General features: G+C 33.8%; 1 protein-coding gene across 2 annotated transcripts in view; it reads left to right on the top strand.

Moving 5' to 3' along the window:
• The window catches only part of METTL15 (methyltransferase like 15), a 72,064-nt gene that overhangs the window by 39,982 nt on the left and 14,440 nt on the right, over window positions 1-17,642 (top strand). For both annotated transcript variants that reach the window (XM_032224332.1, XM_032224324.1), the window contains 2 exons: window positions 1,333-1,469; window positions 15,564-15,755. In XM_032224332.1, the coding sequence (XP_032080223.1) occupies window positions 1,333-1,469; window positions 15,564-15,755 (329 nt within the window). The remainder of the gene's footprint in view (window positions 1-1,332; window positions 1,470-15,563; window positions 15,756-17,642) is intronic.

Raw genomic sequence — 17,642 nt, 5'->3', positions numbered from 1 at the left:
GACATGTAGATAATAATTAATAGATTAGAATACTGTGCCAATTAATGTGCAGCCAACGGTTAAAAATGAAGTCTCCTGGTTTAGATTTAAAAATATAATAGACTGAAGTCTTAGAAGTATTTTTAAGATAGTTCAATGTAGAGCCCTTTCAGTAATTGTAAAAGAATGAGACCTAGGTAGGAATCACTTGTGTGGTCCAGGAAAGTTCACATCTGGTACACCAACCTGAGTTGAAAGTAGCATTGCTAGACATTCAGTGAAAAATCTGGTTTCTAGTGTACCCACTCTCCATCTTAAATGCTTACTACTACAGTATTGGCTCAACCCAATACAATCCTGAATGTCTTCTCAACAGATCCAAGAACAATTTGGTAGCATCCCAATCTTATCAGGGTCCAGTCTCATTGTAGGCCCTCATACATTGCTACTGACAGACTTCGGTCTAGACCCTGCATCAATCACTTTTATCTATTGGATATAGAGATTGATATGAATATAATTATGCTGATAACATTTTGTCCGAGGTCAATGAGTAAACTTTTGAAGTCTTCTTAAGTGTTAAAAGAGAGATGAAGTCTAAGTTGCAGCATCCTGTAGTCTAAATGCCACATTTGTAATACAGTGTTAATAGGTTTTTTCATTTCTTCTGCCCATTATAACTTATTAAACCTTTTAAATCATAAGACCTGTAAAGTAAAAAATGTTCATGTATATAAAATGATCACAGAATATCCTGTTGTAATACTGTTATTTATTAAAACTTTACAAATGCAGCATTTATCATGCAACATGTAACACAAGTTTCTACATTCTAGCCTTCTGAATGATTTGATTACACGATTGTTTCACAAGGCCAGCTCACATTTAATTATACCAAATGTGTAAATAACTATTAGCAATTGTAGGAAATTTTGAGTTCATTTATGTAGCCGTGAAATTTTAAATTTTTGAAGATGTCATCTAGGGGGCTACTTAAAACTCATTTATATAGTATAGTCATTTTTTATTACTTAGAAAATTTCTTTCAGATGGTTTTGGAAGTTAATGTAAAATATGAAGCTACACTATATTGTCAAAAGTATTCGCTCACAACTGATTCTGATTATTTGGATGGGTGAGCGAATACTTTTGGCAATATAGTGTATGTTTAATTGCACATTTTATTGAGTATAATGAAGTTTGCCTATAGGGATCGATGGGGGAATTGACTGCAACTGCAAGATAAAAGTTTTTGCTTGTTAAGTAGAATAAATACCCAAGTAACTGAAGTGGATGTCAACGTTTATATGTTTTTATTCATAAGTAACAAGACTTTTTTTCCCCTCTTACCAGCATATTCTTGATATGACCTTTGGAGCAGGAGGTCACACAAAGGCAATTTTACAAAAGGCAAAGGGTATTAAAATATACGCACTCGACAGAGACCCTACAGCTTATGAATTAGCTCAACAACTTTCTGAGTCTTATCCGTGAGTATAGTTTTTATTTTTTGTTTGATGAGGAATTATGTACCATTATTGTGTTGATTCCTCGTGACCAACAGAAACATTTTTATGATGATCTGTCTCTCACTTGATCCTTCAAATCTTTCAATGTTATACCTATCAGTACTTTAATTGAGTTCATCCACCTGATTGCTGGTTGTCCCTTTCTCTTTCTTTGCAGTTTTCCCCATCATTAGATCCTTCTCCAGAGGGTTGGCTCTTTTCATAATATGTTGAAAGTAGAATAAATAAAGCCTGTTTGTACCTTGAGTGAGAACTCTAGGATGACATGCGTGATAAATTGTTTCTATTTTCATTCATTTAATCTTTTTTATTTTAAATTTAATCCATTTTCTTCACTATGCTCCATGATTTTATTACAAAAGGCTGCAGTTCTTTCATATTTTTGGCTATTTCTGGTGTCAAAAAAGCTACTTTTTTATGATGTATGTATGAGAAGTATTTATATAACAACACTGATACAGTATGTGCATATATGCATACATTAATTTATATGAATTTTATGTATAGTTCATCTTACTTTTCTAGTGGTATAATGATGCTCAAAGCTCACAAATATATTAATTTTACATTTAATAAATAGATAAAACACATTCATATTCACACTTAAAATAAAAATGAATGATATAGGAAAATTTGCCCTGGTGAAATAAAGCCTAATTGAAAAATTGCACTGGTAAAATAAAGCCAACAGAAATACACACTTAACAAATTTCTGTGGTCTCCACAAAGCATGGCTATGACCTTTGCCAATTCCAATATTGGAAATCAATTGCCTTCAGAAATGGGAATTTGGGAATTCACTATAAAATGTATGTATGTATATATGTATGTATGAACAAATTTATATAGCTGTCCATCCTACCAAAGTGAACTCTGGATGATGCACAGCAGATGATGTCCCAGCGGAAGAATGTAAATTGGAGTGTGTCAGTGTTTCACCCTGGACTTTTCAATACATTTCTCTAGCAACACAACTATATAGTATATTCATGAACCTAACAGCAGAATATTCAAGGACAAGCCTTTATGTTGTTATTTGTTTCACAGATGTGATAGAAACACTTATGATCATCAGCTCCTTTGGAATCTACAAGTGTATACAAATTAATACCATATATCAATTCTGGACTTTAAACCCCATTGCTGTTTCTTCTCCTTACATCATAACATGTACATGATTATTTACATGATTATTTTCCATCAGTTTCTCAGCCTTGGTTGTTGAGGGGACTTGTTTGATAATATCCTTGTCTGATCTCAAAGGTATTACCTTTAATCTTGATTACTTTTAACATAACTTTCTCTCTTTATTTTCCCGTTATCTCAAAAGTTTGGAGACATAACAAAGTTCTCTTTACTCTTCTTAATCAAATAAAACTAAGAAGGCCTGTATTTCTCACTCTTTCCTTCTATTTTGTCAGCTGGAGATAATTCTTTACTTAGATTTTCTACTCTTCCTCCCTTTTGCTTTCAAGGATTATGTATGTCCATTTCTAACTTCCATTTCTGCTATTTCTACTCCTCACATCCATCAACAAACCTATCAGGAAGACACTGGATTTCTATGTCCTTAATATTTTTTCAACTGATCTCCCAGTTCAGGATTTCTTCTTCAGCTTCAGGTGAAGTGATTTCAGTCTCTCAGTTGTACAATTTCCTATCTTTCTCTTTCCAATCCAGTCTGTCTCCACCTCAAATCAGGCATCCAACAGTAGGACTGATTCCATCAGGAATGACCTTTGGGAACAGTATTTTTCAACTTTGGCACTGTTCAGCTTTGTGATTTAAAGTCAGTTTGGAAATTCTCAGAATTTAAATCCATCATTTTAATTTTGTATTAATTTTAATTACAGTTTTTATCACTATTGGTAAATTTTAAATAAATTTATTTTTAAGGTATCCAGTGCCAATTTTATGTAAATTGTGAACATCTGATGAAAATAGCTAGTTTTTGGTTTACCACTGTTATGAGAGATTCCTAATTTCTACATTGCAAAGATTTCCTCGTAATTTCACTGAGGGGGAAAAAGTGTTTTCATTCATTCTGCATATATTTCTGTGTATGTCCATTAAGTTTTACTGTGCTTAATTTTGTGGTGGCTTAGCTGAAATATATGACACTTTGTGAAAGCTGCTTATTTAGAAACAGAGGTTATACATTTCCAAGATAATTATACATTTAAGTAAAACATTAATGAGTGTGAAAACCCAACTTTGACCACATTGTAAATCCAGCAAAACTCTATAGGAATATTGTGGCAGTTTAGTAGATAGCACCTCGGTGAACACAATAAGGCTACCTTATAAGGATACCCAGATCACAAACTACCTAAAACCAATATTAGGTTTTGGGTTGGTGGGTCTAATTTGAATGGTGGGAAGTTGTTGTTTCTCTTGAAAAATGGTGCTTGGGAGTGATTCTTCACTCAAAATCATATACTATGCAGTTATGGCTTTTAAATTCTTACTCAACTTTAATGCTCACTGGATACTTTTGAATGAGTTATTCTTTTCTTGGTCCAACTTGTTTCAGAATTGTGTTAGAATAGTTGGAAATTGCTCCTTATTTTTATATCTCATGGATGAAAGGCAATGTGTATAAATGCAGTGAACCTAATCAATAAGTAACACCTTACAGAGCACAGTTTACTGGAATGCTAACAGGTAATATTGTACCTGTAGCTTTATGTCTGCAGGATATTCCTGATAATCCCTGCTGATCTTGATCACTCCAGGCAATTGAATATAATTTCAAAGCACTGACCTTTGTAAGAAAACCAGCGGGGTTCTTACAGGATGCCATTCTTGTAGATAAAGACAGATGTATTTATGTATAGTCCCAGTTTTTTATGCATTTTTATGACTTTTCCCCTTTTTATATGTGGCCCAGAGTACTTTAGACTTAGGCAACTATAACAAATGTAATTAATCATATCATATTTTATTTTATTTATTTACAGTATTTAATATTTAATACTGTTGATTTATATCAAGATCTGAAAATCAAAATTGAAAGGTAAATAGCATAAACTGGCTGTGGTGACTCCAGAAGACATTGTGCCATGCCAAAAAATTTTGGTTGGCACTAAACAAATAGGTGCGTTGACAAAAAAATTATCTCTCAATTGCAAAAGGCCACCCTGCTTGGACCTACACATGCAGTAAACCAATACATTAAGGCATTCTAGGCTCTTGGGAAGAATTTGTGCATATGAAGTCCAACACCAGCTAAATGACTGGCAGTTGTTACTTCACATTGTTGTGAACAATTAATAACAATAGTAAAAGTAAGATAGCAACACACATCAAATGCTGCCCCTACAAAGAAGTGAAGAAGCAGGGGACTGCCTAATTCAGGAGTGTCAAACTGCAGGCCTCGGGCAGGATGCATCACACGTTGGCCACAACCATCCCCATTTTAGCAAAGGGAAAAATTGTGATATATCACCTGATGACAACATGTTTTTGTGAGTTTGATTCTGCTGCCAGAAGATCACACAGACTGACTAAAAAAATGGCATAACAAAGTAACAGCAATGTGCACTGAAGATCTTCAAGCAAAAATTGTTGGGAAAAATAACAATAGAAATGGAAGACACTAAATTTTTTGGAACTTCAGAATTCAAACAGACAAGCAGCTGCCACCTAAGATCCCAGACTTAACAAACATCAATAAGAAGCATTAAATAGTCTGGATGTTGTAGAACCTGGAGATAGCAGAAGAGAAAAAATTTGAGAAAATCACAAAATGCAAAGATTTGCAAATAGAAGAAGAACAACTGTGGCAAAAGAAAGCCAATACTAATAGCAATAGGCATATTGGGTACAACCCCAAAACATCTGGAACACCACTTGAACACTATTGTCCTTGACAAAATCACCATCAGTCAGTTGCAACAGGAAACTTGGATTTACCTGCTACAGCTATATTCCTGCAACAATACCCTTAACACAACCGAACAACATTTACCTTATCCCAGGTCTTGGGAAGGATTTAATAGGTGGATTAAAATGCCAAACTGTAGAGTACCTGCACATAATAAGTAATGCATTTTTAAAATTATTTGATATGACTACCCATCTCAGTTACATGACTCTGGTGGACTAACGCTATACACTATATGTAATGGACAGCTATATAAATTAGATAAAGAAATAAATACTATTTAAAGCAGAATAAAAACAATATAACAAAATTATATATATAGTAAATATAGCAATAGCAATAGCAATTACTATATTGCTATAGTAAATATCACGTTATGTTTTGTTATATTATTTTAAAGATGATGCTGGGTGTTTACTGGTATATTTGCAGCATTATGGCTTCTAATTCTTTTTTTTTTTAAATGGGACAAAGATGCATGTACTAAGCTAGAATCATAAGTTTAAAAGAATAGGAAGCTATATGATAGAGTTAAGCTTTTACAAAATGCTTCATTGTATGGCATGTCAAGAATAGGACTAACTAAATGTGTTAATTGTTTTTCTGAAAATGTAAGTCTTTGGGTCAAGCTAAAATCAAATGGATGAAACAAAATATATCCTGTTTTGCATAATAGGGGACAGGGCTGTGTGCATAAAATTAAAATATAACATTAGCCACTTATAGCTAATAGTACATAAAACATACGTGATACATAGGTTTTCAATAACCATTGATTCATTTCAGGTGAATTGATTACAAACAGTAGGAACCTCTGCGCCAGATGGTTTATCTCCTTAACTTTCTTCTTAACAATTTCAAGTACCAGCGATCAAATTTTGAAAAATGATATGCAGAATTACCCTTTTGAGGAAAAAAAGGGAATAGCCTAAAGAAAAAAGAGCTTTTATGTATCCTTAGCTATTTATGTGCATAGTTTCTTCCAGTATGACAGATTTTACCTAACACTGGGAGGTAAGGCTACATACTCATTATATAGAACTGATGCAACAAAATCTATTAATATTTTGTTCATGTCTTATTCAGGAATTCTTTCCCTTCCACTAGGAAAAAAATTAGGAAGATGTAACATTCAAATGTGCCAGCTGGATTTTTATCTTGCTTAATAATACAGAATTTATCTGTATTATTTTAGATACCCATTGTGGGAATAAAATGTACTGATTTATAAATGTTTGAAGAAATTTTAGGAAAATTTTGTTACTGTTTATATAATTGGCTTTCATAAACCATTTCTTTCTTTGAATATTTCAGTTTTGAAATATCAGCTGATGGGCTCCTTCCAGGGTTGGGTTTCAAAAAAGTTTACTACCAGTTCTGTGGCCGTGACTTGCTTTGTTCGTCATGTGACTGGGTGGGTGTGGCTTCATGGTCATGTGACTGGGTGGGCATAGCTGGTTGGTTATGTGACTGGGTGGACATGGCCAACTTCATGTCAAGGGGCGTCTTCTCTGGCCTCTTCTCGCCTCAAAGGCCTCAAGGAGATACAATTTCTTTGTCTATTTATTTGCTACTTCTGAATATCCAAAATATACTATTTAATCTTATGTATATATGCCATATGGGTACATACATAGTATAGAGTGTATATAGGCACACAAAAAGATACATTGTCTACTATATATTCTGTATGGGTACACACAGCTCTTCTAAAACTGTACACATTCAACCTCACTTCCTGCATTTGGAAAAACACATCCAGAGTCCACTTTCTGCCACACATTTAACTTTAACTTCTGTACATTAGAGCATTATACATGCCTTCAGATCTTCTTCCTTAGCATGCACTATATAGTAACCTAATACTTAAGCACCAATTTAGCTGAATTTTTCATAGCACATAGAATTCCTGACCATTTGGAACAATGAATAGAATTTACATGACTGTAGGTGATTAGGGCTTAATTCACTCAAACTCAGTAATTGAAAATATACAAATGGATGGTTCCTATTAAGTTATTGGAATTTAAAGATCAAAAAGCAGTGAATTACAGTGTTTTAGTTTATTCCTGAAAACGTTATTAGATTCTAATCCATTGTCATGTAAATGGAGTGCTCATGCACTCCAAAATGGAGCCCATTTTCTTTTGTATCTCACACACATGGCCAATTTGCTCTGGAGATCCTTCTAGCTGTATGTGGAGATGGGAAGAAGTTTATGTAGCAGTGGATTTCATAATAAATTAAAATGTGATTTAAAATAACTTTTTGTTCAGTCTGATGTGAGGCTATGTGTTATCCAAATTCTATAACAATTTAATAACAAAAAAAAAATTAGTTGCATGCATAGATAAAGAGGTTGGTGAGTCAGTTGAGCTCTTAGAGTTTTGTTTTTTGGTTTGTCTAAGGCCAGCATCACAGCAGTTTATATACATATGGGGCACACACCCAAACTTATTCTGATCATTGACAGAAAGACTAAATTCTCCAGTCTGTCGGGAAATACCCCATTAAGCTTCATGCATGGATAGATATCATTATGCAAGATTAATTTTTCTGAGGTGCTAGTGAAATTCACTAACTCCTCACCTCCAAATGTTTCATGTGTATGACAAGTTATTGAAACATTTGTTTTAAAAAACTACATTGGGAAAATTTTAAAAAGTACATATTAATAATTTTAATGTTTTTCTATATGTTTAAAATTTGTGCAGACTGGAGTTTGATATTTTTAAAAAAATCAAAATTCTGCTTTTCTTTGGTTTTAGTATTTTCCTGCTCTTTCTATATACAGTATGACCCTTTATTTTCCAGTCCTTTTGCAGGCCACATGCACATTTCAAGTTCTAATATCAGATCATGTAAATATTTTAAGCCTGGATAATAGTTGAATAGCATCTTGGAGTAAAAGGCATGATACATCCGATATAAAAACAAAATTCCCAAGCTTCTGACGTCTTTCTGCTCCATAATCAACTTAGAGGCTACAGCAGGTGGCTTGAAGGTAGAAGTTAGTTAATGATTAATAAGGCTTTTACACATCTTTTGCGTCACTTTTTCTTTCCAAATAATTTGCTAACAAGTCACCTAAGGGCTTGAAATCGATCAGGAAAATAACCAAAGGGATCCTGTGGTGCAATTGATAGTGATGATTAGAAAACCAGAACAATCTAGAACAGCAAATAAAAAAAGATTTATTATTTACTTTGCTGCAGTATTTGCTGAATGATGCTGAATGGTTTTATATTTGTATGTGTGTGTGTGTGTGTGTGTGTGTGTGTATACATACACACATTTGAATATCATCATTGTGTCATTTCTACCAGTGCCTTTCAGAAATTTATAAAATATTCTGCCTTTGTTTACATTTTTTAATAAAAATATAAAATTTATTTAAATTTTAAATAAATTAAATATTTAATTTTAGATATGCATTTGTTCCAATAGTCAAGTAGCATAATTATAAAAATAATTATAATATCTCAAATATTCAGATTAATTCCACATTATTTTTGTTGCTTTAACCTGCTTATGCTGACTTCATTAGTTAAAGTAGAAATCCAGGTAGTTCATATCAAGCTGCAAAAAGTGTATTAAAAATACTTAAAATACTTAAATTATTAACTGGGAAGAATTGTTTGGCATGTGCACAGATGCTATTATGAATTTATAAATTGTAATATTAAAAAGTAGTTAGATAATGAGGTACATTATGACCACTGGAATGCTGAACAAATTAGGTTCACAAAATACCCCCAGTGTGAGATCTGTAAAATCATAATTAACTTCCAGTGATATAAACAAATATGGTAATATCAAATGATCTTATAAAATCATATGGCATTTCAGAATGACTTCAAGATAGTGGTTATTTTTAATCAGTATTTAGGAAAATATAACTTCAATTTATAAGTGGAAGATGCAAATAATCTAAGTCTAATAGTGAAAGTCAAGGAATACAGATAGTATAAAAAAGGGGGAAAATGGGACTAAGGTTAAATATGAAGAAGACCAAATGAATGAACTTTGGTTTTGGTACAAGCATCTGGGAATAACATGGATATCCAAGAAAACAAGCAAATGGATAATCAAGTAAATCAAACCCATTTTTTTCATTTGAGGCACAATTATCACACTCAAATTATCATACTTCAGTCGCATGTGAAGACTTAGCTCTCTAGAGAAGTCTATAATGCTAGTAAAGGTGGAAAGAAAGAGAATAGCCCAACCATGGGTGCATTACTAGAAGTCTTGAAGGGCCTAGGTTAGACACTAGGAAATTTTAGTAAAACTATAGGTACTTGGAGTTGTAAATACATGCATTGGATATTGGGGAAAATAATTCTGCAAAAAGTCTGCAATCATGACTATTGATTTGATGAATTCAGTGGAACTGATCAAGTATTTTGACCTTCAATGAGAAAGGTTCTTCTGAAGGACAAAGCATGGAAAAGATGGGCTTCAGCTTATCATCTTCTACTCACCTTCCTGAATACAGTACTCTCCAAAAAAATTCTGTAGAGAAATCCAGAACATTCTTCAAGTATTTTGGGATATTGTAACACAGGTTTTGACAGCACTAAACTCTTCCTAAAGAGTTTTTCTTATTAGCCTATCAGTTTTGTGCAGTGTAAAGTATTGTGGCTTCTCTTTTTTACACACTAACAAGGTTAGTAGAAGCATGATTAATTTTCAGCCTGGGAAGTTGAAGCACAATTGGTAGGTCATTTGCATATATTCCCACGTCTGCTTCTTGTTTTTGTTTTGCTATATTCACATGAGAATATAAAATGCAATGGGAAGTGTTTTGTAGGAAGGGGGTTTAATTTAAAAGTTCAAAATGCACTATAAAGGAGGATAGGAGAGAGTCTTCCTGAAGCAAACACTGTTATTTCTATACTTCCAAACATTTATGGAGCCCAAATTATATTGTCAGATAGAATAATGACAGTGTGATTTGCCATGCATTCTATTTTAAGATCTTTATCTAAAATTGACACATAACTTGCTATACCTGAAACCCCAGGTGAGAAGGTTATTGGGGTATAACAAAGTTGTGACGTCAGAACTGCTATTTATTCCACTGGAAACTATTAGTGATGCATTGCCCCTTGGCAGTTGTGTTTTCAAAAATCCAGTTAAATTTTTATGACTGTTTCTGGCCAATTAGAGTTCCTGCTCAATATAGAAAGAAGGAAAACTGGTTTCTATCCAGTTTCAGAAATTCAAACATTCAGAAATGTTACAGCTCAGCAATAGAATTGGTGTAAATACCAAATTGTTACAAAATGTATTTAATTCCTTCTGTGCTTGTTTATGTTCATAGTAGTTTATTGACCACACTCATATTTCTGAATTTATACTGATCATGTACATATATATTGCAAAATAAGAACATATTTCTTTTTTAAAAAGTTTGCAGTATGACAAAATAAAAATGGGAATCCCCATGAGCTATAAGCACTCATAATCAATAGGGGGAAAAAGCCTCTAGACCTTCATATTGTCTATGTTTTGCCTATACCCACTATAGCAGGGGTATCAAACTCACATCATCACAGGGAATCACGTGATGTATCAGGATATCATATGATGTATCGGGACTTCCTTTCCCTTCAGTAAACCGGGCGGGGACATGGCCAGCACCTGATGCATTTGGCTCATGGGATGGGAGTTGGACAGCCCTGCACTATAGCCAGTAATGGCTAACATTTTTGTTGTGTGCCAAAAATGTGTGCCAGCACCCATAATGCAAAGTGTGCCCCCACATGCAACTGCATGCACACACATGCCATACTCCCCCTACACAAGTGCCGTACTCCTCGCCTTCAAGCTGGTATTTCTTCCGGGGGGGGGGGCAGAGGAGGCCGTTTTCAGAAATGAACTTCCGGTAGGCCCATTGGGCCTGTTTTTTGCCCTCCCCAGGCTCCAGAGAGTTTCCTGAAGCCTGGGGAAGGCAAAAATGGGCTCCCCCAGACCTCCAGAAAGCCAAAAATCAGCTGGCTTGTGCTCGCATACATGCTGGAGCTGGTGGCTCACGTGCCATTGGTTCGCCATCACAGCTATAAGGTTTTAAAATTCTGATTCAGTGCAAACAAAAAAAGTCTGCTTTGTTTTGTTTCAACTTCTAACATGAGAATAGGGTTGAAAATAAAAATATGATGCTTCAATTGTTCAACGGTTTGAATAGATTCTAACTGAGAGCTTTAAGGAAAGTCTAATTTCCATTCAGAATTAAGAGCAATTGCCAATGGCTAAAAATGGTATAAAAAGAATAGAGATTTGTGCTTTATTTAAAATCTTGTGGGAGAGTCATTTAATCGTTCATAATTTTCAAATAATGAATGCTACTGAACAACTAATAAGACACATAAAATTACTTAGTAAATAGCTCACTTTTACTAACACTATTTTTTGATTAATTAACAGCAAATTGATACAGTTGTCTTACACTTACTGATAATAGAAGAAGCAGAAATGAACAGAGGTATAAGTAAATACAGGCATTTGATGATTAAGTGGCTTTAAAGGGGTTCATGCATTCATTCATTCAACTTTTATAGCCATCCAACTGAGCCAATTGACTGGGTAGGTTAAAATTCTAAAAAATGATTAAAACAATTTTAAAAATGTTAAAGCAATAAAAAAATAAAAAGTTAAAATTTAATGCATAGGTAAGGCTTTTGTCTTTGTCCTAACCCTAACCCCTAACCCTTCTCCTTTTCCTTTGTTCCATACAATTAAAAACATGGCCCTGAAAAACAAATGAAGAAATATAGAGTAAGGAAAGTTCATGCCCTTTCTCCATTTCCTGCCTTTCCTCCTGTCACTTACAGCAAGGAAAACCCTGCCTACTATATACTTTTGGTGATGGCTGGTATCATCATTATTAATGGATTATGGTTTAGGTTTATTAGAATTATATGCTGCCCTTCTCTCAAGGACTCAGGGCAGCATACAATCTCAAGGACTCAGGGCAGCGTACAACATTAAAAGAAACATATAATACAAAAGTTAAAAAAAAATTAAATAGAATATCCCAAACCCAATTAAAATTGACAATGACATTAAAAAAATTCGAATTAAAATTAACAGTGATCAATAATTTATTTTGTTTTATTCAGGCCAGGCTGGCTTGCTGGAAAAGCCAACTTTTTAGGGCGCGTCGAAAGGACCGGAGGTCAGGGATTATACGAAGCTCCGGGGGCAGCTATTGCCAGTTTTGTGTACCAACCTAGTATAGAAAGTATTAGTGTGTCTGGCTGCCTTTGTCTGGGCTCAAGCTGATAAGGCTTGGTTAGTTGCATCAAGGGAGACGTTGGGGGAATACCGGGGTGATAGGGTACACTGGAAAGTTAAAAATATTCTGGATGCAGGCAACGACAAACTACCATATTTTTCAGACTATAAGACACACCTTAGTTTTGGGGGAGGAAAATAGGGGGCAAAAATTCTGCTTACCAGGTATTCATCTGGCTAGCATCCTTAGTCTGGTCAGCTTCAGCACATAAGTTTGATGGTTTTGAGTGCGCCCACACAAGCTTTTTATCCCCTGCTTGGGGATTAAAAAAACAGCTTCTAAAGTACAGCTGATCATCAGGGAGAAGCAATGAGAAAAACAGGCAAAGCTCGGAAGATCACTTCACTCATTAGCACCTTGTTAGGGCTGAAAAAAGCTTTGAAAAACCTACATTTGGCATATAAGATACACGCAAATTTTCAGCCTCTTTTATGGTGGGAAAAAGTGTGTCTTATATTTTGAAAAATATGGTATATGTCTCTACCAAGGAAAAGGACGAGTGCATAATGTTATAAAATATGGGACATGATTCAATGGGTTTTCTTAGATAAGTTAATGGAGCCAAAAATGGCTCCAGGAAGGGGGGAAATATTGCAAAGATTTTTATAGAACTTCCTGTTAAGCTGAAAAAAAAATAGGAGCAAGAAAGAAATATGTCAATGTCTTCTCCCTCTAGAAAGCAAACATAAATGTTGTTCATACTCTCTCACCCTTCAAAGAGAAGTCCGATCTTTCTAAATGATGTAACTATCATTCCTAATTGGAAACGTGTCTGATATTGTCTGCCTTTTCCAGGGTAACCATCTAATTAAAGAGATTTCCAGAGTCTTGATCCTATTGAATAAAGTACTAATTGCAGTTGGTCTGTCAGAAATTGAATTCTAAGTTTTAACATTGTTTGAACCCATCCTAAATTACTGGAAGCAATTGATATAAATTAGCTGTTTTAGACTTGTTCCAATTGGATGTCCACATAAATTTTCACTTGGAGAGAGGTTGAACTGTCTCCAGACTTGTCTTCCTTTTTGAAATTTGTTAACAAGATTCTCTGGTAACCTAATATCTTCTGTACATTATTTGCAGAAAGTTCTGAGTATTGGCAGGTAGCACTAAGTTGCTAATATTAATCTTTAAATTACATTGATAGAATGTTTTGATTTTGGAATTACCTGTTGCTGCAATGAGCTGTCAAATGGTAACTGGAAATGTGGAAAGTGAGAAAGAGTTGTTAACATTTTTTCTCATTTTTTTCTGTTCCTTATTTTTACTTGCAATATTTATTATGTTTGCTCCCTTTTATACAGCAATGTATTTTTGAAACAAAAGTAGCATTGGACACTTTGGCACAATACTTCTATTTTCCCTAGTCTGGAAGATTGTAGCACTGCTATTCTGGAATTCCACAAGAATCAAGCGGGCTATAAAATTCTGGAATTATCTCTGGAAAGATTTCAGATAATAAGTGATAATCAAACACATTGTGGATTAAAATTATTGGGTATTTCTCCTAGATATTATCTTTGCAAGATTGTTTGCCTGTTCATTCTTAGTTCTAACCTTTTTCTAAATTACTCACCTTCTTTTCCCTTGCCTCCCCTCCCTCTCAAGCTTGCCCTTCTCAGATAAGTAGTTGAGAAATGTCTCTATGTAGTCTCATTCAGGAATTGATCTTACAATAATGTCAAGACTAGTCATTTATGAGTTGCCTGTTGATAGTTAACGCTATGTCAGCTTCTGAAGATTATTTTATTTACCTCGATGATCTTGACAAAATGACTGCATTAGTTCAAAGAACTGTTACTCATTTGGGACACACATTTTTTTCTTTTGATGTTAGAATAACTGGGCAGATGTACAGACTATGTTTTCAATAAAGTAACAGAAAGGACTTCAAAGACTTAATAGCACTTTAAATTTACTTTACTTGCCAAGAATACTTTAAAAATCCTTATGTATCTATGAATTTTGGAATATGCCTAATAAATCTTCCCTAGACAGTATTCATTTTTTTCGTATAGAACCAATATTATGCCTCATTTTATTTATTCTGCTGTAACATAAACATTTAATTGGTATAAGTTTTGAACTCGTCTTGAATAGTATAAAAGTAATTTGGCCAAAATTGTCATAATTTCCGACCTTTACTTTTCCCCCAATGATTTTGTTAAAGTTCTGTAAAAGTTCATAGGATTCAATATGTTATTGCTTACTTAAAAATGTATAGTTTATGGTAGTATAATTAAGAAAGGCATCCATTGAAAAAATGTAATTATAATAGAGTTGGTTTTTAAATTTATTTTGTGTTTGCTGGCTATGAGAAAGATGTATAAAAACACTACAGTCTGACTTTTGGCTATTCTGCTTTTTCATGTTTACTTCCCAAAAGTTGGTTTTGTAAAAAAAAAAGAGAGAGAGAGAAAGAGAGAGAGAATGATTGAAGGCTGTATTGAGAAAAAAAATCAGTTGTACAAGTTCCTAAATAAAACTGCATATGTATCTTATCATCTAAGGTTGCTGAACCTGGAAAAAATCTTTTTTGAAAGGCGACACATCAATATGTCATTAAGAAACAAAAATTTTTAAGGATAGTAAAAATCTTAAGTTTTAACATTAGAAACACCACAGTGATATTTGCCATAGGTTTTGTTGTTGATTTATAAATAACCTATCAATTATTATCTGTTTAATTATTATTTCAATTTATACACTCAACCAACCAACCAGCTAGCAAGGGTTAAAAACATAAGAAGAAAACAGTACAACAATAAAACATGCCTATGTGCCTATAAAATATGGAGATTATCATTGTTAAATGTAGCTTTACTAATAACAAATGTATATATTTATCTTTTCCTTTGTGCTCTTATAGGCAGCAAATACAGCCTGTTCTAGGATCGTTTAGTCAAGCAGAAACCTTATTAACATCTTTTGGAGTACAGCCAGCAAGTTTAGATGGTGTTCTTTTGGATGCCGGTTGCTCTTCTTTGCAGTTAGATACACCAAAAAGAGGTTTTTCCCTAAAAAAGGATGGCCCGTTGGACATGAGGATGGACGGTGACAGGTATCTATTGCTAAAAAATTTTTTTTATGTAATCAATTTCTCAACAGCAGGTTGAATTTAATTTCCCTTTCAGAGTGCCCTGCTATATCTCTCTGCATAATACAGTCTATAATAAATCAGTTTTTATTTCATTTGACAAAATAATATTCTATGCTGTATTTTTGGCATTTAGTGCCAGGTTTTTTTAATCTCTTCTATTTCCCCCTACTATCCTTCACCCCAGCAGTTAAATTTTTATAAATGTTAATAAAGATATTGGTTCTAAATCTGTCTTTTAAAATTGACACAAATCCTGACCAAGTCTTGAATGATTATAATGGATACAATAGAATTAAATAGGTGAAGCCATTCCCTTATGCACATCTTCCTGATCCGTCAAATTAGACAATGATGATTTTATTCCAGGCTGTTTTATAGGAATCACAATAAATCTATATTAGGTTTGTTCAATTATTGATAGTATTATCTAATTTAAAATTGCTCAAAATGAATAACTGTTGTTTATCAGTATCAATGTAATAAATATTTTAATTTCTTTGGATTTATGCGGCTCACTGGAAAACTACATTTATGTAATCCTATACATACATATATGTGTGTGATATTTGAATAGAGTCTGCCAAGTATATGCAAGAATAAATAGATACACATTATTAAAAATAGTCCTAAAGACAATGATTCAATAAATTATACAAACAATATAAATATAAATAAATAATAATTAAACTTGCCGTAATAGTCCTGGTAGTTACAGAAGACAAAAAATCTTGGACAGATGGAGAAAATCTGGGCATTGACACTTTTTCCACCTGTCAATTACAAAGGCCGCACTACTTCAATTCACACATATACTACTTCAATACATTATGACATTGTAGGGTCTTGGACAATCTTTTTTTTTTTTTAAAGGATGACTGTTTTATTTCGTTTTCATTTTCATTTTGTACAATCACTTATATACTGTGCAATTAAGCTTATATTCCACCATAGAAAACCAACATAACACTTCAGTCCTCCATACACCCTTTCTTCTCCCCTTCCAACTTTCATTTCTCCCCTCCAGCATTCCCCTCTTCTACTTCCCCTCCCCCTCAGACATTCCTTTCTCCCCTTTCCTCCATCTCACCCTCCTTACATTCCCCTCTCACTCCCTCTCTACTCCTCCCTCTTCTTTCCCTCCACTCCTCACTTCGGTGTATTTCTACTATTCATTAATCTATTCGATTTGTATTTTATACTAAAATTGAAAGAAAAGAAAAAAAAAGGAAAAGAAAAGGAAAAGAAAAAAAAAGAAAAAGGAGCAACAGTATACAAGTGCGTTCTTATTGTTTTGGAAATTGAAACCGTATTTCCCCCCTCCCCCCCTCCCCCCAATAAACCCCCCTCCCTAGCCCCCTTCCGACTTCCCAGATCCCATACCCGGCATAGCTTTTTATCAAACACAGTCTAGAGTATATTAAAACCAAATAGGTTAAAAATTAAAAGATAAAAGAGAAAGGAAAAAAGAAAGGAATTTAAAAAAAAAAGGGAAAAATCAATAAACTCTTTACATTGAGCTCAGCTTCCCATCATTATTAGAACTTAAACAATGTACGTCATTCCTGATCTCAATTAATTAATTGCTTGCAGGATTTCAAACTATATTGAAACCAAATAAATTAATCAAATAGAATTCTACTCTAGCTAGGGGCCTTATCTCTTTATCTAAATATCTGTCTATTTCCAAATCTTTAATTTGTCCCTTTTATACCTCCTTCTCTATGAAGCAATTTAAACACATCTCAAATGCTTCTCTCGGTTTCCTTTTCCAACTCTTCTCGTCCTGCCTCTACCCGTGTCCATATATATATTTTATTTTCATCCGTACTCCTCTCATATTTGCTCCGC

Source organism: Thamnophis elegans, chromosome 1 (assembly GCF_009769535.1).
Source record: "Thamnophis elegans isolate rThaEle1 chromosome 1, rThaEle1.pri, whole genome shotgun sequence".
In the NCBI taxonomy this organism is placed as follows: Eukaryota; Metazoa; Chordata; class Lepidosauria; order Squamata; family Colubridae; genus Thamnophis; species Thamnophis elegans.
Note: the sequence above shows the minus strand (reverse complement) of the source record. Positions and strands in the feature narration are given on the sequence as shown.